This window comes from Hyaena hyaena, unplaced genomic scaffold (genome assembly GCF_003009895.1).
Source record: "Hyaena hyaena isolate Hyena2069 unplaced genomic scaffold, ASM300989v1 scaffold_193, whole genome shotgun sequence".
Lineage (NCBI taxonomy): Eukaryota > Metazoa > Chordata > Mammalia > Carnivora > Hyaenidae > Hyaena > Hyaena hyaena.
Window position 1 is genome coordinate 2,387,864 of NW_024080823.1, and position 23,327 is coordinate 2,411,190.

General features: G+C 45.6%; 1 protein-coding gene across 1 annotated transcript in view; it reads left to right on the forward strand.

The window, feature by feature from the left end:
• DISC1 (DISC1 scaffold protein) overlaps positions 1 to 23,327 on the forward strand; it is a 315,034-nt gene that overhangs the window by 82,982 nt on the left and 208,725 nt on the right. Inside the window, 2 exon segments of the mRNA XM_039241275.1 lie at positions 13,269 to 13,323; positions 18,092 to 18,194. Coding sequence (XP_039097206.1) covers positions 13,269 to 13,323; positions 18,092 to 18,194 — 158 coding nt within the window.

A 23,327-nucleotide genomic window follows, 5' to 3' on the forward strand; every position in this document is an offset into this window, starting at 1 on the left:
CAGCAATTAAAAAATGTGCTTCGCCAAACCAAACTGTAAAATTAAATATCTCTTAAAGGAGTTGATCTTATAAGTGTTTATAATCCTTCAGATATAAAGGACATGTGCTCTAGATTAAATTATGATCTCTAGCTCTCTATTCACCTTCAAGACTGTAAAAGAGTATTAAACTATGATAACTAATACAACAAATCTTTGGACACCTAGACAAACTGTAACAAGTAAAGATATATAAACACTGGTGAATGAATAATTTTTAGGTCTTTGCTGATTATTTTTAGATGTAGAACAGTTATAGGTTAACATGATGTAAAATGTCTTAAAATGATAACACTATTCTCTCTCTCTCTCTCTCTCACACACACACACAGATGTTCATTTGAGCCTTAACATTTGTTAAAGTGATATATATGTTCATAAAAATATATATATAGACAACTCCTGTTTCCTATTTTCTAGTTTTCTTTTGTGTTGTTTACTTTGGTTAAAGTTGGTAAAAATATAAATGGTTAAAACACTATTAGATATGATGTTTACAGAACTATTTATATGTCTACAAGATAATCAATATGGTTGTTTTCTACGGAAAACTTACAGCTTATTAAAGTAGTAAATTCAATGAGATTCATTTATATTTATTTAATGTGCTAAGAAAGTTAATACTTTAGGCTAAAGTTCAAAGTTAAAATTTCATCTCTCTGGTTATGTATCTTAAACTTGTGTATGTCAAAAACACATACATTTAAAGTATATTAAGATGGGGCGCCTGGGTGGCTTAGTCGGTTAAGCGTCCGACTTTCGCTTAGGTCATCATCTCGCGGTTTGTGGGTTCGAGCCCCGCGTCGGGCTCTGTGCTGACTGCCAGCTCAGAGCCTGGAGCCTATTTCAGAGTCTGTCACTCCCTCTCTCTCTGACCCTCCCCTGCTCTCTCTCTCTCTTCTAGAAATAAATAAAACATTTTAAAAAATTTAAAAAAAATTTCAGGAGCAATGAGACATCACTTATTAGATGGTTGGAATTAGGGGGATGGTGATTGAAACGGAAATCTGAAGTTGCCTTTGGATCGCTTAACGGAGTAAGCCCGGAGGCAGCTTGATTTCCCCCTTGAATCAAATTGTAGTGTTTTTAAGGATTAGACTCACAGGAGTTTGGGGCAGTAAAGCTCTACAGCCCAGGACTGAAAAGTCTTTTTGGATGTTTAAGCACCTTTGGGTTACCATAATAGTTGAAAATGTGGAGCCCACTTGGTTACCAGTCTTCAAGAAATAAGAGGCCGGTAATTTATTTTCTCCTTGTGTGTCAACAGGTATTACTAAAGAACTTGAGAGGAAGGGGTAGAGAGCAGAGGACTTATGAACCGAACTTAAGGCTTTTCGTATTTTTCACTCCTGCTCTCATGTCTTCTTCATTAGACAGCTTAAAATACCTTACAGACAGACTCAGTCTAAATGCTCTGGCCTATGAATTCCAGTTTCGGTTTGGAGTAAGATGGTTTGAGAAGCAGTGGCTTCAGGATCTGTTTGAATTAACACTAGGAGTATTTGGGTAAGTCAAATAACAAGTTAATCAGTTGAGAATAAAGCTGTGATTTTTAACGGGCCTGGCCTGGAGGCAAGCTGTGACTCTGGTGACGTCAGGCCCTCTCCCAGTGGGGGCGGGGACTGGCAGGGGGCGGGGACGGGGCACGTGTGCACGCGCCTGCGCGCACGTCTGCTCCGGCGTATTCCTATCAGGAAATTTGCAAGGCTCTGCAAATCCAGAGAATTCAGCGCCAGCGCTGGTGTCCTCGGCTCCGCGTCTTGCATCAGCTCCCCTCCTGACCGCAGGAAGTCTTTTCCAGAAGGTGGAAATCATTGCGCGCTCTTGCGCCTTCTCTCTCTGCTGCCCCCTTTAGGAGTACCACACAAGCCACGTGGATGCATTTTATTAAGAAGAATGTGGAGTCTTAGAAAATATATCTCAGTCTCAGTTTGCTGAGTTAGTTGGGGAAGTCGGACTTTACCACAATAACCCTCGACAGTGTAGTGTTTTAGTTAGAACTTAGACACAGGATCCCTGGAATACAGAGAAAGGCTCAGTAAGGAGATGAGGCACTAATGCGGTCCATCCATATCCAGAGAACGAATCAAAGGGCTGAACGTTGGAGTATTTCTCTCGCCTCTTTTTCTTCCTTTCTTTCACTTAATCTCTTACCTGGGGCAGAGAGGGAAAGATCACACATATTTATTTCACCTTAGTTAAAAACCCATTTGCTTGATTTCTGTCAGGTTACTCAAACTTTTTTCTTACACTGATATAGTCATGGTTATTTGTATGGATGCTTTATTAAAAAATCTTTCTAGGGGTGCCTGGGTAGCGCCCGAATTCGGCTCAGGTTATGGTCTCACAATTCGTGGGTTCGAGCCCCACATCGGGTTCTGTGCTGACAGCTCAGAGCCTGGAGCCTGCTTCCGATTCTGTGTCTCCCTCTCTCTCTGCCCCTCCCCCGCTTGCACTGTCTCTCTCTGTCTCTCAAAAATGAATAAACGTTAAAATTATGTCACATGAGCAGGCGCTGCTGTCATGCGTCTGTCCTTGTCACCGAGCACGACAGAAATTATGTGCTGTACCAGAGGTGGTGGGGATGGCCACAGGGTGCCAGAGCTTCCGCCTCTGGGTACAAATCTCTCTCCACTGCCCCACCCAGGCTTCCCCACAAGTAAAGTCCCAGGTAACCAGTTCCATAGCTTAAAGAACGGCTTGCTCCTGACAAATACATGGGCCCTATGGTGTCTTCTCAAGATCATCTGATGTCTGGAGGAATTCTTGGCTTTTTTTTTTTTTGTCTGTGCCCTGGGTATGTCCCACTGGTGACATGTGACATTATCAACTGTGAGGCAAGAAGGGTCCAAAGAAGGAAAAAGGCCAAGTAGATAAAATCTTGCGTTTCCTAAAGCTGTTTTTGCTGTCATTTCCTTAACCACTTGCCCCCCGACAGAAGGTTAGAGGACCGAGCAGTAATTGGCAAGGTTGTTAATGTCAACTGGTTCCTGCACTTTTTTTTTTTAATTCAAGACCCAAGTAATGCCTTTGCCAGGGTGCCTGTCATTTTGCCCTTTATGTCATTTCTAACTTGCCTTAGTAACAACCTCTCACTCCTGAACTTATTTTTATTAACAAGACACGAGGGATGGAATTGCGAATGGGGGAGAGAGAAAGGAGGTCAGGGAGAAGGCTGTTGGGAGATGAAACTGATAATCCTCCTCCTTTCCCAGAGCTTTTTGCTAAAATGGGACTTCCGCATCAGGCCACGTATATACAGGCAGGGAGAAGGACAGGCAGATTTTCTGCATAACTCTGTTCTGCGGGCTGAAAAACCATGCCTTGCTTAGAAAAATGACAGCTGTCTGGCTTCTATTTCTGCCTCTGTCACCAAGGTCCTCTGGCACTTTACATAACCTCTGTGTCTTTTAGACTCTCTGGCTCTATGCAGACAAAATCATGTTGGTAAGAGAATCTTGAACGGTAGAGTAGTAAAAGAATATCAGCCGTTAGGATTGCAAGTTTCTCAGAAATAACTTGGCTCCAAGTCCTCACTTTGTGGGCAAGGAAATAGAGCTCCAGAAAAAAGGGACTTGTGTAAACTCCTGCAGAGAGTTCATGGGGTGGTGGAATGCTAAGAGTGCCATTAATATTCCTGTATCCAGCAAAGGTCAGAGAAGAGTCAGGATGGAGCTTGTGGTTGAAAGGCACCTGTTTGGGGGCAGGTATGTACTTGGTATCGTAGCTGTGAGTCTAACATGCAGGGCCAAGCCTGGTGCCGGCGGTGGTGATGACAACAGGAAGCGGAAAGAATAAAGGAAGCTCATGTAAAGTGAGAGGTAGTTTCTCTAGGACACAAACACAAAGGAGTTAATTCAGGCCTACGTGACATTTGTGGCCCAGAGGAGGAGGGACCAGCAGAGTGCCTGCCTGACCTTGTCCTCCCACCCTGGGATTCTGATGGGTTTTACGTGGGGATTCCTAGCCTGCATGTCCAGGAGATATCCATACCTTCGAAGTAGCCACTGCATGACCCCTGCTTGGGTCTGTAGGTAGGTCCCTTGTGCCATGCTCCGCCCTCGAGAGGGATACCCCGAGAAGAGGCCCTGACAGGAAGCAGGCTCATGGCTCTTCTAGAAGGCACTCTGGTCTTGGTTGCCTGGCCCAGTTCTGGGTGGGCATGTTTGGCCTTGTGGGCGCCCATTCCAAGAGCAGAGAGGATCAGGGCTGGGCCCTCTAATGTCTGGGTCTATGGGATGTATTGAAAGTACCACTAAGAGAGTGTAGGGATTCAAGGTTCTTTAAAAAAAGGCTTTTGAGATATGCTTCCTGAAGTCTGGAGAAATAGGGAGTGAACCGTGGCTGGTCACTATTTGAGTGCGGTGTGGGATTCTTTAAGCAGATAGATACCAAATGCAGCGATAGGTTTTCTGAATAAGAGGAGCAAGATGCTTTGTGCACTGTCACTCCGAGTTTTACAGAGTGACCCTCTGGCCCTGGCAGTGTGGCAGCAGAGAGGACTCATTTGCACTGGATGGAGACAGGCTCCAGGCTGAAACCTTTGGGTGCCCTTTGCATAGCCCTGGTCCTTCCCCATGACAGTGTGCATTAGTGTGTCCAGGCTGCCACAGCAAAGTACCACGGGTGGGTGGCTTAAACAGAGACATTGATGTGCCTAGGTGTCCAGGATCAAGGTAAGGGCAGGGCTGCCCCTTCTTTTTTACAAATAGTTTATTGACAAGTTGGTTTCCATGTAACACCCAGTGCTCATCCCCACAAGTGCCCTCCTCCATGCCCATCTCTCCCCCCCCCCCACACCCATCAGTCCTCAGTTTGTTCTCAGCATTCAAGAGTCTTTCATGGTTTGCCTCTCTCCCTCTCCCCAACTATTTCCCCCCTTCTTCTCCCCCATGGTCCTCCGTTAAGTTCCTCCTAACCCTCCTATACGTGCAAACATGTCCTTCTCTGCCTGACTTATTTCGCTCAGCATAACACCCTCAAGGTCCATCCATGTTGCTACACATGGCCAGATTTCATTCTTTCTCATTGCCATGTAGTATTCCATTGTATAGATAAACCACATCTTCTTGATCCATTCATCTGTTGATGGACACTTAGGCTCTTTCCATGTTTTGGCTGTTGTTGAGAGTGCTGCTATGAACATTGGGGTGCGTGTGCCCCTATGCATCAGCATTTCTATATCCCTTGGGTCAATTCCTAGCAGTGCTATTGCTGGGTCCTAGGGGAGTTCTATTGTTAATTTTTTGAGGAACCTCCACACTGTTTTCCAGAGGGGCTGCACCAGTTTACATTCCCACCAACAGTGTAGGAGGGTGCAGGGCTGCCGCTTCTGAGGGCCTTGAACGGAAGATCTGTTCTGAGTCTCTCTCCTTGGCTTGTAGGTAATGTTCTTCTGTATCTCTCCCTGGTCTCTTTCCTGTCTGTGTTTCTGAGTCCAAATTTCTCCTTTTTATAAGGATACCAGTTACAGTGAGCAGGGCCCACCCTAACAGGCTCCTCTTAACTAACTACACTTGCAGTGATCCTATTTGCAAATAAGATCACATGCTGAGATGTGGTGTTGGCGGGGGGGGAGGGGGTTGTTAGGACTTCAAGATATGAATTTTCGGGGAATACCATTTAGCCTGTACACAGTCCATGAAAAGAAACCATCCAGAAGAGATCAGTGAAAGAGAGCAAGAGTTCTAAGAGATGGAATTTAGGAAAAGGAGCAGAGATCTTACTGAAGAGATGCCAGGTTTTTAACCTCTTCTTCCTCATATAAAGCTCCACCTACAGCAACATGGTCAAGGTCAGTCATGGCCTTTAACCTTCACTGATGCTGGGACAGTTGTGGAAGTGAGGGCACAGATGGAGCCTTCCGCCATCTTGGTTTGGGGGTTCCTCTGATAGAGGCGAAGGTTCTCACCGGGCCTCACCTATTGCACCCCCTCTTATCCACGGGGATGTGTTCCAGGGCCCCACTGGATGCCTGAGACCATGGGTAGTACTGACCCCTACACATACTGTGTTTTTTCCTCTAGATACCTACCTCTGATAAAGTTTAAGATATAAGTTAACAACAATGACTATTGATAGATGAACAACAATAACCAATAATAGCATAGAATAGTTATACAGCGTATTGTGATAAAAGTTACGCGAGCACAGTCTCTCTCTCGGAATATCTTCTGGTACTGTGCTCACCCTCCTTGTGACGTGGGATGATAACATGCCTACATGATGGGCTGCGGTGAGGTGAGTGATGGAGCTGTTGTGACGTGGCAGTTAGTGTACTATCGACCTTGTGACAAGACCTCAGAACGAGCATCACCCGCTTCCAGACTGGTTGACCGTGGGTAACCAGAACCATGGGAAGTGACCCACAAACAAGGCAGGGACTACTGTATTCCTTAGGAAGAAGGTGAGCAGCACCCAGGGAGCAAATGTCGAGCACCCACTATGCCAGGAACCTCTCCATAACAGATCGTTGCCCCCGTACAGCTTTCTTTCTGGGTGTACGGGAGCAGGATCTGAGCCGGGCAGTGGTGAGGGTGGAGCGGGGGTTCAGTTCACAGGCCTTCAGAGCGGCTCGGAGGAGGCACCCATAGGCCGGAGCGGTCAGCACTGGTGGCTCTTTGGTGCGCCTGCTCTTCTTAGGACTGTTCCTCTGCCTGAGTCATTGGACCCAAATTACCGGGCTGAGAGTCTCCAGCACACATCTCCTTCTGGCCCTTAACCAGTCTTGGCTTGTACTAGTTAGATGAGTTACTGTGATAACTCCTTCCCTTTGCCCTTCTAGTTTTCGCTGAAAAGCAATCTGTTGCTCCCCAAACTGAATTATTTTATTACTAATATTTTTGACACCAGCATCCTGGTGATATTGCACCTCTCCCCACCCCCCGAAAGAAAGTTGTACGGGGGCAACAATCTTTCATGGAGAGGTTCCTGGCACCGTGGGTGCTCGATATTTGCTCCCTGGCTGCTGCCCCTTTTCATTCCTAACCTGACACTTGGGCATTTATTTGTGAGCTCCTGTGTTAACCTAGTGGTCCCAGAGTCATTTTTTCTTTTAAAAATCAAAGACATTCTTATGGCCGCCCTTCAAACTCTTAGCTCCCACGCTACTGAGAAAAATGTTCATATCCTGCATATGTCTGTTGCTGTAGCCCCTCTCAGCCTGCCACTTGGGTGGGTCGAAAATGAAACCATCCTGTGGAGCCTGGGGGGCTCAGTCAGTTGAGCATCTGACTTCAGCTCGGGTCATGATCTCGCGGTTCGTGGGTTCGAGCCCCGTGTCGGGCTCCACACTGACAGCTCAGAGCCTGGAGCCTGCTTTGGATTTTGTGTCTCCCTCTCTCTCTGCCCCTCCTCTGCTCACATTCTATCTCTCTTTTTCAAAAATAAACAAACATTAAAAAGAATTAAAAAAATAAACATTTAAAAATCGCTTAAACTTATTAAAAAAGGAACATGAACCTGTCTGTTTGTCTGAAGCAAACATGAGAGCTATCATGCTTTCTGCTGTCTGCTTGCTGCTACCTAGGGAAGTGACTTTCTTCTTATTGGATTCAGTATGTACGATCTTAATAACACACATAATTAAGTGTGTGTTAATTTCAGTTGAAAATTGAAAGTCCCGCATGTGTTAGGTGGCTCGGGCGGCTTTCATAAGGTACCACACACACTGGGCAGCTTAAATAACAGAAATCCACTGTCTCACTATTTCGGAAGCTAGAAGTCTAAGATCAAGGTGTCTGCGGTTTTAGTTTCCCAGGAGGCCTCTCTCCTTGGCTTCTTCTTCTTCTTCTTTTTTTTTTTTTTTTAATTTTAGGGAGGCACAGAATCTGAAACAGCCTTCAGGCTCTGAGCTAGCTGTCAGCACAGAGTCCGACACGGGGCTCGAACCCATGAACCGTGAGATCATGACTTGAGCCAAAGTTGGATGCTTAACCGACTGAGCCACCCAGGTGCCCCTCTCCTTGGCTTCTTGATGGCTGTCTTCTCCCTGAGTCCTCACGTGGTCAGCTCTGTGTGTGTGTGTGTGTGTGTGTGTGTGTGTGTGTGTGTATCTGAATTCTCCCTTTTCATAAGGACGCCGGTTGTGCTGGATCAGGGCTCACCCTAATGACCTTGCTCAATCACCTCTGTAAAGACCGTGTCTCCAAATAAGGTCTATAACGAGGAGACCAACATAATGAATTGGAGGGCGGGGGACACAGTCAACTCAAAGCTGACCTCCTTGCCATCAATTTCCTTTTGCCACCACCAGCCCCGGACCCACCTGCCCCTGATGTGCTTTCTCTGAGGCATGTTCTTGCCAGCAGCCTTGATTTTTCTGAGGCTTCATTTGTTGAAGGTGAATTTTGCTCATTTGATTTAAACACCAGTTTGTGAGTAAAGAATAATGTGCATCCACAAATCATGATATTGATTGTATTGTCAATTTGTCGTAATTCTAAAATAGAATTCTAGGGGCATCTGGGGGGCTCTGTGAGTTAAGCACCCAATTTCAGCTCAGGTCATGATCTCATGGTTCGTGGGTTCGAGCCCCGGGTCGGGCTCTGTGCTGACAGCTCAAAGCCTGGAGCCTGCTTTGGATTCTCTGTCTCCCTCTGTGTCTCCACTCCTACCATGCTCATGCTCTGTCTGTCTCTCTTGCTCAAAAATAATAAACATTAAAAAGTAATAAAAGTAATAAAATAGGATTCTAATTGACAGTCTGGACAATGAGAGCATGTTTTGAATAAGTACATGGCTGCCAGCAGAGGTACAGGTTATTGGTCAGGAGAACAGACAGCAGAGCTGCTTGGCTCATCCTTTACCCATTTACCAGCTGGTTAACCCTGGAAAAGGTGCTTACATCTCTCTTGGAGTTTTCTTGTCTGAAAATGTAGGTACGATAGGACTTACCTCACAGAGTTGTGAGAATTTAAAATGCTAATATATGCGAGGAATATGGAAAAGTGCCTGGTATGTAGTAAGTGCTCAATAAATGTTTCAAGCTGCTATTCCCAGGATGGCTGCGTTGAACAAAAGATACATTTGAGTAAGTGAGATCTCATGGGCTTGTTAAAACATTATATGTGCTGCCAGGGAACAGTGTAATTTGATCTGAGAAGACACTTCTTATCTGTCATTGACAATATACAAACTTAAAAGAAACATGGGGATGAGTTTTAATCATTGAGGTACAAGTAACTCTTGTTTGTAAACATTTAACTTATCTAATTGGGTGGTTTTCAGTTTGAATTCCTGGAATTCTCCTGGAATCCTGGGTCAGGGATCACAGTGTGATGGCAGAACACTAAGTGCATGGGGTCAGTGTGACCTCGTTTGTACCCCCAGGCCAGATCCCCACCCTCAATCAGAACGGATCTCCTGTTGCATAATTTATTATTTTATTTCTTTTTCTTAAAATTCTTTAATATTTATTTAAGAGAGAGAGAGCGTGAGCGAGAGCAGGGGAGGGGCAGGGAGAGGGAGACACAGAATCCAAAGCAGGCTCCAGGCTCTGAGCTGTCAGCACAGAGCCTGACATGGGCTTCTAACCCATGAACCGCAAGATCATGACCTGAGCCAAAGTCAGATGCTTAACCAACTGAGCCACCCAGGTGCCCCAAACGTATTTTATATATTATGGTTCTATGTAAAATCTGTTTGAAAGAGTTCTGCTACTAAAAATAGCTTGAAACCACTAGCCTGGTATGTAGATTACTCATATTCTTCTGTTTGCTCCCCCCCCCCCCGCCCGTTGCTTTCATTTCATTCTGTGTATACCCCAGGGATGCAACCAATGTTAATATTAGCCTGAGCAAAACATAATTAGGGAGGTAAATCTACCGCAAAAAGCAATACAGCATAAATTAAATAAATTAAGTATAAATCAAATCAAATATGAAACAATGCATTCAATTATCTGCCTCACTTCCTCCCTGCTCTAACATGGATATTTGAGAGGGGACTCGTTTTCTTTCTGGGGTAGGACCAGAGCTGAGCCAAGACCAATGAATTGTGTCAATTCCTGGAAGGCTAGTGGTTGACGTATTGAGCAGTAGTTAAAGGCACTGCTATTTGGTCAGCTAAATTTTCAGGGTCAGCAGGTGGACCTGCTACCTATCTGTCTTCGTTGTTAATGCATGAACTCGTCCGTGTGTGAGGCTGGGAACACCTCCTTATAAAATACCATTAAATGCTCACATAGCATCAATTTTGTGGTGAACCATCTACTGAAAGGTTACTAGTCGAATGAACTCCCATGAGCCTGGTGACAGAAAATGCGTCTCTGCCCATGGCAACTTGGAAGTTCAGACAGCAGCAGCAGGGAGCTCGTGCTTTCTCTGCAATCAGGCAGAATCTTCTCCCTGCTCTCTGTGTTAGCAACACTCAAACTTACCGCCATTCAGAAGATCCAGTCTTGGGGCACCTGGGTGGCTTAGTGGGTTGGGCGGCTGACTTCAGCTCAGGTCATGATCTCACAGGTTGTGAGTTTGAGCCCCGCATTGGGCTCTGTGCTGACAGCTCAGGCCTGGAGCCTGCTACGGATTCTGTGTCTCCTTCTCTCCCTCCCCATGCCTTGTTCACACACTCTATCTCTCTCAAAAATAAATAAACATTAAAAAAAAAAAAAAAAAGGATGCTGTCTCCAGCCAGCCAGCTAGAATTCTCTAGGGAGGATTTCACATGTGCCTTCCCACCGTTCCCACTGAGCACAATGACTTTTGTCACACCGTGACTCCAGGATCCAGAAGACTCTACTGCCCCATGCCCTGCTATTTGTCAGCTCTCCTCTGACTTCAGCTGACCTATGCACCCCTCCTCTGCTGAATGCAGGTCTAACGTGGGGATGACTTGCTTAGAATGGACCTGCCCCAGCTCCCGGGCATTTTCAATGAAAACGAACTTGCTTGTGCTCAGAAGTCACAGGTGGGTGGAAGTGACAACATTCAAAACCAGGTCTTACAGTTGAAGAATGACAGCCATCAGGCCAATTGGCAACCTCCCTGTGACAGTTGGCAACGCCTGCTCCAGTGGCTGTCCCAGACCCCTCCCCCGCTCCCAGACACCCCAGGAAACCTGACCTTCCCCGCCTTTGCCGCTCACCATTTTGCTAAGTGCCTTCTTCTCTTTTAGTGCCTATAATTTTTTTTCTTTAATTTTTTTCTTTTCTTAAATTTTGGGCTACTGTTGAGCCGCAGTGAGCTGTTGCGGACAGGGACGATGTCTTTGTGTGCCAAGTTCCTAACTTACTAGGTGCCCCGTAGATTCCAAAAGAATGAATGAATGAGTATGTGAGTGAGTGAGTGAGTGAATGAATGAATGAGTGAATGGAGTGAAAAGCTCCAGAGCTTATACAATCACTGCTTTGCAGCATCAACATAATGAAAGGGTCCAGGCTTCCTTCCCTTCCTGACTTCCATTGTTCTGTGCAGCCTCACAGCTGGGTTTCTGCTGAAGGTGCCATCTGGTGTTCCCTCCTCCAAACCCCCTCTCATAGTGCTGCCCAATTAATTTTCCAGAAAAACCCCATTTCTTTCCTATTGCTCTCCTGCTCCAAACTGGAGTAATTTCCCATTGCCTGTGGAATACAGCTCAGAACTCCTTCGCCTGGCATTCGGTATTGACTAGAGCTGGTCCTTGCTATTCCTTTAAGAATCATTTTGACTGTAAATATTCTAAACACATTGGAAAATATAACATGCACTCATTTACCCACCACTGAGATTAAACAAATATTAGTGTTTCCCCCACTTATTTTCCTAAATAAATAAGCACACATTTCAGATGCAGACAGACTTCTCCCTTCTGTTCTCGCCCCTCCTGCCTGCCTTAGAAGCAATCTTTCCCCTTCTCACCCATCACAGTTCACTGACTCTGAACCATATGGCCCAGCTGGCCTTGTCTTTTACCTGGAGTTTCATCCTTCCCTCTTTTTCCCCTGAGGCCCAGTTCACTTTCCGCCTCTTCCAGGAAGCTTTCCCACTAATCTCCTGGTTTCCTAAATCGCTACCTGACTTCCTGTCTCCACCGTGCCCTTGGAGATGGTATTTGCCTGTGACAGTTTTTATGTAGCATTTTGATTCTAGCACTGGATCTTCCTTCCTTCCTTCCTTCCTTTCTCTTTCTTTTCTTTCTCTCTTTCTTTCAAGCTTTTTTTTTTATTTTTGAGAGAGAGAGAGACAGACAGATGACAGAGTGTGAGCAGGGGAGGGGCAGAGAGAGAGGGAGACACAGAATCTGAAACAGGGTCCAGGCTCTGAGCTGTCAGCACAGATCCCGACACGGGGCTTGAATTCGGAGTGGCAAGATAATGATCTGAACTGAAGTCGGATGCTTAACTGACTGAGCCACCCAGGTGCTTCCTAACACTGGATTTCTATTCTCGATAGTAATTTTTCTTCTCGCTTTATTTATACTGTAGTTGATTGTCTGGGTGTACTTCCTCTCTTTTGGTAACAACATTGAGAATAAGATCTGATACTTAGTTTCCTTCCTTCCTTCCTTCCTTCCTTCCTTCCTTCCTTCCTTCCTTCCTTTCTTCCTTCCTTCCTTCTGCAGGTCTCAATTGAATGCCTACTTATAAGCTGTAGTAATTGATTTCAGCACTGAGGAGACAGGCATGAACCCAACTGACAGTTGCTGCGGTGGTAGAATTTATATTCCCATGGGGGTAGAGAGAAATCACCTGAATAACGAAAGTGTCAAGGTGAATAGTGCTTAGGAGAAAAAAGAATGGACAAGGCTAAAGAGAGTAAAGATAATCTATTTCAGATGTACTTGAAATACATGTATCTCCTATACGCTCCACCTCTCTGTTAAACCCAGCGCTCTGTGCACATTTGTTGGATTGCACAGTGTACCTGCATAGATTGTATTTGATTACTGCCTGTGAAATGCCACCCTGTGTAGACCATCCTGTGTACATTTTCATCCTTTGCTGCCAGGAGCACATCTGGGTTGTTCCTTCACCCTGTCCATGCACTATGGAGATGTGTACTATGGAACTAACAGATTTGAGGACTAGCCTCAGTGGAGCATAATCAGGCAGGAGAAATCTGCTTCCCAGCATCATGTTAATTCCACGGTCAAATGGAACCAATCTGGCATCATCTTTCCCACGTTGTTGAGCTCCCATGTTGTTGAGCCTTTGGGCTGATGGAAGGTTCACTGTTTCCCAGTGTTCCTATATTTGGTGGTACTGAACTATGATCCCAAGGACACCAATGTCTTCTTTCTATTTCTTCTAGCCTCCAGGAACAAGTAAAATTCCTCAACTTGTCACTTAAGGAACTCACCGCTAAGGTAAGTACCTTGATATGCCCACTTTCTAAGAAGTCTCTGAAGTTTTCTTTTAACTCATGTCATGTCTGGCTCACATGGAATTTCATGTCTAGCTGTTGGCCCTGGAAGAAGTGTAGGCTTTACAAAGCCCGTTCTACAGGCTGGGCGATGAGGCCAAAGAGCCAGGAGCCAGGGCTGCTCCCATGGTAGAGGTCCCGGCTTGTGGTCCCTCAGCTCCTTCACAAGGAACTGTCAGTGTTAGGGGACAGAAATGAGTGCTTCTGGGTTCTGTCAAGTGCCTTTGTGAGAAAAGGCTTTTGGGATGGGAGCAACCCAAGAAATTAATTGCTTTTCTTCCAGGAGGACAGGGTTCAGGGATCCTCACAAACAAGTTTGGAGAAAGGCACAGTGGGTATTTGTGTTTTAAACTTTTTAAGTTGACTTCAGAATCATGTTGCCTATGGTCACTGCCATGTATATATACTTCATATCTGGCCCTTGGTTGGTGTGGGGAGAGTGCACTCCTGCATTATTCCCTGGGAGCACAGAGTCAATTCGATTAAACAGTCCGTGTCGTGGTTAGTTAGGATAACCACAGTTTACAAAACGGAATCCTTCCCTGCAGAGGTAGTTGTATGTGACCGAGCAGGATCAGTTACTCTGAATTACTACACGTGTGGCACAGAACTGGGTATGAATTGTTGATTATTTGTGTTAGGGCTGGAAGCCGGGTTGCGGGGGGTGGTGAAAAGGCCAGAAGTGTAAAAAAAGAATGGGTTTCAGAGCAAAGAACAAAGCAGATGAGAGTCCACTGGCCTGTAAGAAATGTTTTCTCACTTTCAGTGCCTGGGGGAGGTCAGGAAGACCTGCCGAGGGGTTTGCAGATCACCATAGCTGAGCAGAGACTGGGGGCGCGTTGGTGGCAAAAGTGTCCACAGTTATTCTGGCTCTCTTTGTTTTCAGTGTTTGTGTCTGTTTTCAGAAACAAACAAAAAAACCAACCAAAAAACCCCCAAACCAAACCAAACCAAAAAACCATGAAATGGTTTTGCTATGAAATCACACAGCGACAGTTTGATGGGTAGCTGTGGCCTACTAGAAGGTTTGCTTAACGAAGACAATATGGGATTCGAGGCAGTGCTTCATTCAGAGCCGGGCAAGGAGGTGAATCGCCCCGGCAGACCCTGGTAAAGGGCTTTTCTCATGGGCTCTCATGCTACAAGGGGCTGAGAGACCTTCTTTCCTACTCAAGGGAGACTGACTTGGTATACCCATTTTGTCATGTGAAGCAGGAGGGCAAGCCTAGAGGGCATACCGTATATATTTCCGTGATGCTGCCGACTAGGATTCATGTTCTGGGGACGCCTGCCGGGGACCTCCAGGTGGAGCCACTGGTGGCGGGGGTGGGGGGGGTGAGGAGGGGCCGCAGTTTCCTGCAAGGGGCGGGGGTAGGAGGATTCCTTCTCCCGTATTTTCTGATGTTACTATGTGCCATTTAGCAGGAGCATCCTAATTTCTTTTTTAAAAATTAATTAATTAATTGAGAGAGCAAGAGGGCAAGCACCAGTGGGGGAGAGAGAGGCAGAGGGAGAGAGAGAGAGAGAGAGAGAGAGAGAAAGGGAGAATCTTAAGCAGGCTCCACACTCAGTGTGGAGCTCAGTGCAGGGCTCGATCCCAGGAAGCTGGGATCATGACCTGAGCTGAAATCAAGAGTTGGACACTCAACCGACTGGGCCACCCAGGCGCCCCAGGTGCATCCTGAGTTTTGCGCAGAATTAAAAGACAGAAGTACTCTAGGGTTTGGGTTTATTGAGTATCGGAACTTGCTGTGTGCAATCTGAATGGGTCCCTACCCCAGCAGTGTGCGTGCAGGGGGCCAATGAGAAAATACACATGGGGTTTAGGTATGAGTGTGTTTTACAGGACATTTTATACTGTGCAAACATGCATATTAACACATGCAGATGACGGTGGGTTTTGTTGATAATCTCCAGCTACCGTGAAAGCTCTTGGATTTGCCCAAATGCCGAAAGTGATAGGCTTTGTTTGCATACTTGCTCTAATGCATTTACGAAAAACTTATAATTCCCTTGCTTTTCTGTAAGATTAAGGAATTCATAGCTAAGATTTTAAAATGTAAATCTGAAAGCTCCATTTGGTAATGAGTTCCTCAGGGTCCAATATTACCTGGAAATAAAATGGAGATGCAGATTTTCTGGGGTGTGTATGTGTGTATAGAGGTGGTTATGTACGTGCACACAGCCATGATTGTGTGTGTGTAAGGGGGACATGGAGAAGTCCACACAGAATTGGAACAAAACTGCTCAGTCACACAAAAGCAACTTTATACTCTGGGTGTGACTGACTCAGGACCTTGAGGTAAAAATTGCAGCTTGGCACAGTTTTCTTCCTTTAGTGTATTAGATAGATATTAATACTTCCTTTAGTGTATTAGATATTAGATAGACCTGATATTCTTTTGCTTCCTCCCCCAAAGAGGGATGGAACCTTCCTTCATTCATTAAATTTCTTTGACTCTTCTGGTTACCCAAACCAGGTAATTAAGGGATAAATGAGATGGAAGAAATAGTCGGAAATGAATGGAATAGCTGGAGATGGGTAGATATTAGATTACATCCAGCAGCGCCTGAGAGAAGGTACATTGCAATTTAATAAGATTTAGAGAAGCTCTTTCATATTTATAGTGACAGCTTGAAGGATAGGTTTGCTCAGCAAAGGAGAAACTAGCCCAATTATGATTAACAGAAACTGTTAACCAAAATCAGAAAGACTGGACAGACATTGGATGAGACGTAAGAATTACGGCAGGTGTTAGGACTTAGTAGCAATGTTCTCGGACCTTCGATGACATTCTTAGATGGATGGAAGGGGATGAGCCCGTTGTCAGGCACTGGGCCAACCTGAGACTGGGGGCTGTGGGGAGGAATCCAGAACATCTTCCTTTTAACATCCAATTCTGACTCCTGACAAATCTCAGGACCATTGTGAGGGTCTAGGAATTAATCGCTTGGGACACGGGGACGCTCATCCCTGCTGATTCCAGCTTTGGTGTGGAGGCCACCACGCTGTCGCCTCCATCCAGAGAACGAGTTTTGTAAAGAGATTTGGCAAATTACAGCTGCTTAATGGAAAGTAACATTTAAGGCCATGAAAGAAATAGTATCATGTTGTAGGCAGGATGGGTGAGGTCTGCTTTGATTCCAAAAATAATTTCCATTTCAGTCTAAGATAAGCACAACAATTCAAGCTGCTGGTATCTGGCAAGATCTAGATTCTTCTGGGGAATTAAATTTTGTATTTTCTCTGGGCTCTGTGAACCCAAGTGGGTTAATTTTAGTTTTCCAATGGAATCAGATTTTTGCAAGAAAAGGGGGATGTTTCTAGGTGACATCCTTAGTGGAACACCCAAAATGTCTCTGTACACACATGTTATTCAACTGAGCCGTATGCTTTTGTCGAACTGGATCTTTTTCTAGGTAGCTCACTCATCTGAATGTAGATATCAATTGAATATGAGGTTTTCACTTTTAACAAAAGAAAAGAAATGTGACGTTTCTGTTTCAAAGAAAATAAAAGATAACCTAAGACATTCAGAAAAGAATGTGAGCTTTAAGATTTTTGCTATCTTTGAAAGAGCAAGGAGAAAACATAGGAAGTGTTTGGAGCCTCCTGGAAAAATACATAATAAAAATTGTAAAGCTCATTGAGGTCTCCTTGTCTATTTTTCTTTTTTTTTTTTAAGTTAAGCAACATATTTTTATTTATTTAAAAAAATTTTTTTACATTTATTTATTTATGAGAGACAGAGTAAGACAGAGAGTGAGAGGGGCAGAGATAGAAGAAGACACAGAATCCGAAACAGGCTCCAGGCTCTGAGCAAGCATTCAGCACAGAGCCTGACGCGGGGCTCAAACCCACAAACTGTGAGATTATGACCTGAGCCGAAGTCAGACGCTTAACCAACTGAGCCACTCAGGCGCCCCTCCTTGTTTATTTTTCAAATCTGACTTGCCAGCAAGTATCTGCCCTTAAAGTTTGATTAGACAACATCTACTAGTAATTAGGCTGCCACTCTGCCCTTCACCTTAATTGCTGTGACGCCTTTACTTACTATTTACTGTGTACCAGCCACAGAGCCAAGCCCCTGCTCACAGAAAGGTTGCATCTTCGTGGACAGAGATTCTAGAAAAACTGAGGAACAGAAACAAATAGTGTCAGCCGGAGAAGACACTATGGAAAACCATCATGCAGGGTGAAGGCGAAAGGGGAGAGAGCGTTGAGGCTGTTGCTATCATATATGGCTAATCAGCCAGGCCTTTCTTCCCAGGGGATGTGTGAGCAGAGCCCGGAAGGGAGTGAGTGGGCCAAGTCACTTGGGTCAAGAGTATTTCAGGAGGGAGTAACCCTGAGGAGGGAATAGGTTATTCTAGTTTTGTGGTTGAGCTTTGGTGTGTTAACTCTTGTCAGTTTTGCGTTTGGATGTGGTGAAGGTATGGGACCTAATGCTTGAAGTGTGCCGATGCCTGCTTCGTTTCGTCTTCCCTCCCTTCCATGCTCCTCCCCCTTCCTTCTTTCCATCTCCCCTACCCGCTTCTTTCCTCTTACTGCTTTCTGTTTACATTGCTTGCTTTTAAAGAACTCTCCTTCAGTTACTCTTTACCACCCCTCGTAATTCCTTGCAAACCCAGAAATCTCTGGCCGGCTGTTCCATTGCCCTCTGATTTTTACCTGAGGAAACCATGGTTCATGGCCATTTCTTTCCCTCTAGGTGTGTATGAGTGAGAGAATCTGCAGCACTCTCAGGAAGAGAGTCAATGATATTGAAACCCAACTACCGGCGCTGCTTGAAGCCAAACTGCTGGCCGCTTCAGGTAACTGAACAGAGACTCTAAAGCAGTTGTGTGGAATAAGGACGGCTTTTGTCCTTAGTAACATTCTACCTGTTACTTATGTCACACTTGGACATTTCAGAGCTTTTGTGGGAAGTGGAGCTAAAACTCATGAAATAATACACGGGCACCATGGCCACCTTGTAAAGGGATAGATAAGACTCTTAAAACTACATACACACAGGGGCACCGGGGTGGCTCAGTCTGTTGAGCATCCGATTCTTGATTCCAGCTCCAGTCATGATCTCGTGAGTTTGTGAGTTCGAGGCCCCCGTGGGGCTCTGTGCTGACAGCGCGGAACTTGCTTGGGAGTCTCTCTCTGCCCCTCCCCCACTCATGCTCTTATTTTGTCTCAAAAAAAAAAATAAACTTAAAAATAAAACTGCATATGCACATATAATAAAAAATAAGTTATCTGTGTAGGTACCATGGTTTAGACTTCCAGTTTCTGTTTGTTTACCAGTTTAGAGACTAGAGCTACCCCATGTGCCATATAATCCTAGCAGATGTTTGTACAGTATCATGTATCTGTAGAGGCTCCATGAGGCTTTGGATGTGGTCGCCCCTTTCTATAGGAAGAGAGAACGATGATATGAGACAAGGTGATGTACTCGATTTAACATTCTAGTCAGAGATACTAGATTTCTGGAGGATTCTCAGTGGATCATAATCCCTCCTTAACCTGGTAGTTATTAGGAACATATTTTCCAGGGGTGCCTGTGTGGCTCAGTCGGTTAAGCGTCTGACTTTGCTCAGGTCATGATCTCATAGTCCGTGGGTTCGAGCCCCGTGTTGGGCTCTGTGCTGACAGCTCAGAGCCTGGAGCCTGCTTCTGATTCTGTGTCTCCCTCTCTCTCTGCCCCTCCCCTGCTCCCTCTCTTTCTCTCAAAATAAAGACAATAAAAAATTAAAAAAAAAAGGATCATATTTTCCCATTAATTAGTAGGTCAAAAACACAACCTGAATGGGGCGCCTGGGTGGCTTAGTCGGTTAAGCGTCTGACTTTCCCTCAGGTCATGATCTCATAGTCCGTGGGTTCGAGCCCCGTGTTGGGCTCTGTGCTGACAGCTCAGAGCCTGGAGCCTGCTTCTGATTCTGTGTCTCCCTCTCTCTCTGACCCTCCCCTGCTCACACTGTCTCTCTCTCTCCTAGAAATAAATAAAAATATTTAAAAAAAAAAACCAACACAACCTGAAAATAGTATCTTACCCTATCATCTGAATAATGCTTTTAAACCTTCCTCTGCATTGTTTTTTTTTTTTTTTAAGTTTGTTTATTTTGAGAGAGACAGAGATGGTGTGAGTTGGGGAGGGACAGAGAGAGAAGGAGACAGAGAATCCCAAGCAGGCTCCATGCTGTAAGCTCGGAGGCTGCTGTGGGGCTCAAACTCATGAAACTGTGAGATCATGACCTGAGCTGAAACCAAGAGTCAGACCCTTAACCGACTGAGCCACCCAGGCACCTCTCCTCTGTACTGCTATGTTAGTCTATGTTCACAGCAGCTGTGTCAGGTAGGTGGGAAAGATATTGAGGTCCCAGTGAGCAGATCAGGAGGTTGAGGCCCTGGGGTATATCTTTTGGTTAAGTTTACTCCATCAGCTACGTGGTGGCAGAGCAGGGGCTCACGTCCAGGTGCCATAAGTGTATTTTTAACCCAGTTACGTCATGACGTCCTTCAGGCATTCTCTGCGTTTCACAGGTTGAGTGAGCCTCCAGCTCAGCAGATTAAAAAGAATCGTAAAAATTTAACAAAAAAGGTATAATAATTACATGTATGGGTTTTCAATGGCATTTTAAGAAGGAATACAATAATTGGCAGCTTCTGCTCTCCAGATCATTAAACAACTAATGTTGGCAGTTAACGAGCAATTTGGTTCCTGGTGCAGCCAGGCGTATTATTTACAACCAGCGCGACATCGAAATGTGAATGTGGGGCTTGGCTCTTAACGGCTTCACATGCCATTTACTTGGAATTATGGCCCCATTTGCTAAGAGAAAAAAAGCGAAGATAGAGCACAATCTTGCTTCTGAGTTAGTGGTTTTGCCTTTCTTAATCCATGTATCTTCCTGAGGAATACAGGTGGCTGTGTCTCTGTTAAGCCCGAGGGAGGAGATGCATCACTCAGGCGACAGAGATATCCCTCCGTCAGATGTAAGCAATCTCTTTTTAGAATCCCAAGGAAAATTCTCAAGATGGTATATTGCATTAGGGGCCTGGGTTTTGCGCTTAGTTCTTTGATCAGCTGAGAACATCGGGGAAGCCTAACCGGAGGAAGGATGACCTGACTTAACTGGGATGGGAGCTCACTTCTTTACCTTCCCGTATTCTGAGGACGATCCAGGCCCTTGGCTCTCACTGGGCTCTCCTCATGAGGTGTTCCCCGGGCCATTGAGAATGGCAGACCCTCACTCCTTCAAACAAAAGCCATGAGACACCTCTCTGAGAGAAGCCTTCCTCCATTTTGGGCCATCTGTGAGGACCGTGAGGATTTGCCCTTGGGATTCTTGGATGCACTCTTGAATGAAGAGAGTTAAGATTCCCGGGGGGGGGGGGGGGCTTCTGTCTGTCTGAAAGTTTCTATGATTCACTGTGTTAGATTTCCCACCCTTGATGTGATCTGTGGACTGAGACCTTCTCTCACTTCGAGAATCATTTGCTATCTCCAGAAGCTGGGAAGAAGAAAATAGTTTTATTTTCAGGTTCAGCAAGTCCTAGCGCCTTCATATGGAACAATGTATTCTTGAACTAGCTTCTCTTTTCTTGCAGTGTATCCTAGGCAGTGATGGGAAGCCAGTGGGCACATCTGGCATCTCCTTGGCCGTATGTCTAAATTTATTAGGAAGTTTTTCTTTACATTTATTTATTTATTTATTTATTTAGACAGAGTGTGCACATGTGGAAGCAGGAGAGGCAGAGAGAGAGGGAGAGAGAGAGAATCCCAAGCAGGCTCTGTGCTGCCAGTGCAAAGCCCGCATTTGGGCTTGATCTCACAAACCGTGAGATCACGACCTGAGTTGAAATCAAGAGTCAGAGGTCTAACCCACTGAGCCGCCCAGGCGCCCCAGGAGGGTTTTCTGTATTACTTCCATTGGTAATGTTGCCAGACTTTCTGTCACCATGTGGCAAGGATCCCCTTTCTTCCAGCTTCCAACTGTATTTTTCTTGCTGCCCTCTTAGCCTGCATCTAGGGCCACCGAGGCTTCTGCCTGCCACCTGGTGTCGGCATTGGTGCCTCAGGCTTTAGGGGTCTGTTCCGGCAGCGTTCAGATATCAGACTCTGTTCTCGTTATTGATTGTTGCTTACTAGGTCAACCTTACGAGTCCATGACTCAAAGCATCACCGGCCTTTCCTCTTGCCCAGGAATCTGCAAGCCTGGGCACAGACAGCTAGGGAGACTCAACTGGGGCCGGAGAATCCACTTTCAGAAACGGGAGCCAAAGCAGATGAACATATGGGAAGGAAAAAGGAGAGAAGGAAACAAACCACAGGAGGCTGTAATGATAGAGAACAAACTGAGGGTTGACCCAGGGAGGTGGGTGGGAAACGGGCCAGGTGGGGGATGGTCACTAAGGAGGCACTTGAGATGAGCACTGCATGTTGGATGTAGTGATGACCCGCTTGAAACCAGAATTGCACTGTATGTTAACTAACTGGAATTTAATTTTTTTTTATGTTTATTTATTTTTGAAAGAGAGAGAGAGAGGCAGAATGCAAGTGGGGAGAGGCAGAGAGAGAGAGGGAGACACAGAATCTGAAGCAGGCTTCAGGCTCAGGGCTGTCAGCACAGAGTTCGACGCGGGGCTCAAACCTGTGAACTGTGAGATCATGACCTGAGCTGAAGTTGGACACTTAACCAACGGAGCCATCCAGGCACCCCTTACCTAACTGGAATTTAAATAAAAATTTGAACTAAAAAAAAAAGGGGGGGGGTGTAGCCCAGCCCAGAGAAGGACTTCTTAACCTCTTTGTACCCTCCCTGAAAACTCTGTCCTCTGCCCCACAGACTGATTGCTTTGACCCCCTCCTAGGCTGCTGCTTGAGAGGCAAGGTGGGGGGATGGCCCCCCATCTTCTGGAAAATGTGTAGTGGGTATGGCTGAGCTGGGCTCTGTGGCTAAGATGTCAACATCAGAAGTTCAGGCCTATCTACTTCTCTAGAATTGTGCTGGGCCCCTGAGCACTGGCTTCTAGGGATGAGTGTTTGTGCCTTAGCTCAGTCCAGGCCCCCACTTCGTGACCCCCCCTCCCCCCCCCCCGCACATGCCTTCTTTCTTGTAGTGGTGGCCTCTTCGATGCTCCCTCAATTCCCAGGACTTTTCAGGCCCAGACACAGAAGGCATTTAAGTGGTGTGGTACCCACATGTAAGACTCAGCATCCTTCCTGCATGTTGGCCTCTGGGTCTGCTCCACCGCTGAGACCCAGTCCTCCGATGGGTCCCCAGGTCCTGTAACTGGGCTCTACCGCCATCTGTGCTCTGTAACCCGATTAGCATCCCAGTCTTCATCCGGCATGAGGCCTGCCATGCTCTGACCATTTCCCCTCTGCTAGGATCAAAGCCTGGCTCTCTCTAGTCCCACTTCTGATATTGCTCTGATATTGACGTTGTGTGTGTATTTCTGGTTCCAGCCTTTCTCTGCTTGTATCATCCACTGTTATTGATGGCGTCCATCTGTTGAGTCACTCCCTTATTTTTTTGGGGGGCTTTGACTAATGACCGGCACTTGGGAGATAGGTGAGAAGACTAATTATGTTAAGAAAAAATAGACCTTATTTGTTGATTGCTGATCCCCAGAATCTGTTATTTTCACACCTCCCTTGAGTCTTCCCTTGGTTTGTGGTATATTTTCTTTCCCACCTGCCTCCCGTTATTTGTTTCCAAGGAACAAATAGTTGAGATAATCATTTATTCTTAAGTAGCATATCAAGATGTTTCTGGTACTCCAAGCCAATTTTTTTTAAACGATGGTTCTATCCAATTCAACCTCTCCTTTATAGAGAATAAAAATTAGCTGTACTTCAAATACCTTGGTGTCTTAATGGAAGCCTATCTAGCTATCAACTAGATTTTCCATGTAAGCACAAAATGTTTTGCTCTCTATAAAAAAAATTAGAT